Source organism: Poecilia reticulata, linkage group LG19 (genome assembly GCF_000633615.1).
Source record: "Poecilia reticulata strain Guanapo linkage group LG19, Guppy_female_1.0+MT, whole genome shotgun sequence".
Taxonomy (NCBI): Eukaryota; Metazoa; Chordata; class Actinopteri; order Cyprinodontiformes; family Poeciliidae; genus Poecilia; species Poecilia reticulata.
Window position 1 is genome coordinate 1,529,969 of NC_024349.1, and position 919 is coordinate 1,530,887.

At 49.8% G+C, this 919-nt stretch overlaps 1 protein-coding gene across 1 annotated transcript in view; it reads right to left on the bottom strand.

Moving 5' to 3' along the window:
• wdr90 (WD repeat domain 90) overlaps positions 1-919 on the bottom strand; it is a 32,305-nt gene that overhangs the window by 27,414 nt on the left and 3,972 nt on the right. The window contains exon 5 of the mRNA XM_017310682.1: positions 247-417. Coding sequence (XP_017166171.1) covers positions 247-417 — 171 coding nt within the window. The remainder of the gene's footprint in view (positions 1-246; positions 418-919) is intronic.

The window sequence follows — 919 nt, forward strand, 5'->3', positions numbered from 1 at the left end:
TCCCTCGGACAGGAACCGTTCCCTCGGACAGGAACCGTTCTCTCGGACAGGAACCGTTCCCTCTGAGAGGATCCGTTCCCTCGGACAGGAACCATTCCCTCGGACAGGAACCGATCCCTCGGACAGGAACCGTTCTCTCGGACAGGAACCGTTCCCTCGGACAGGAACCGTTCCCTCGGACAGGAACCGTTCCCCCGGACAGGAACCGTTCCCCCGGACAGGAACCGTTCCCTTGGCGGTTCTCACCCGGTTCCAGCAGCAGGTCGCTGGTGAACATGTTTTTCACGGCCATGTTGGCGCAGAGCTTGACGCTCTTCAGGTGAGCGTGGCGCCGGTTGAGGTAGAAGGTGAGCGTGAAGCACAGGTCGATCATCAGGCAGGTCCAACGCACCGAGTCCGGAGCCGGACCCACCAGACCTGCAGCACACGACACAAACAATGCAGAAACAAACCGTACCTGCAACTGGAACCCACTGAACTCAATGTTTTCTGCTTCATGGCAAAAATATTCACATTTCATCGATGTCAACAACAAAATATCATGTGTTCTACTGAGATTGTTTGTGACAGAAACACAGTAAACAGCGCACGCTGCATTGTGAAGGGGAAGCAAAACTGTATCATTTTCAAACATTATTTACCAATAAAACTCTAAAAGTGTGTCAGCCATTTGTACTCTGTCCGTTACGCCAACAACCCAAAATTAAATCCACTGTAGTTCATTTTCTGATGTGAGGTGAAAAACTAACACTTCACATCAGGGCTGAAACAACAACAGTCGACTAATTTAATAATCAAATAATCATTAACTGGAGTATACAGACTCACAAAAACACAATCCAGCAGACAAAACATGCTGGAGTTCTGGGTTGCTAGATAACAGGCTGGGCTTAGCTGGGTTGCTAGGTAACAGGCTGGG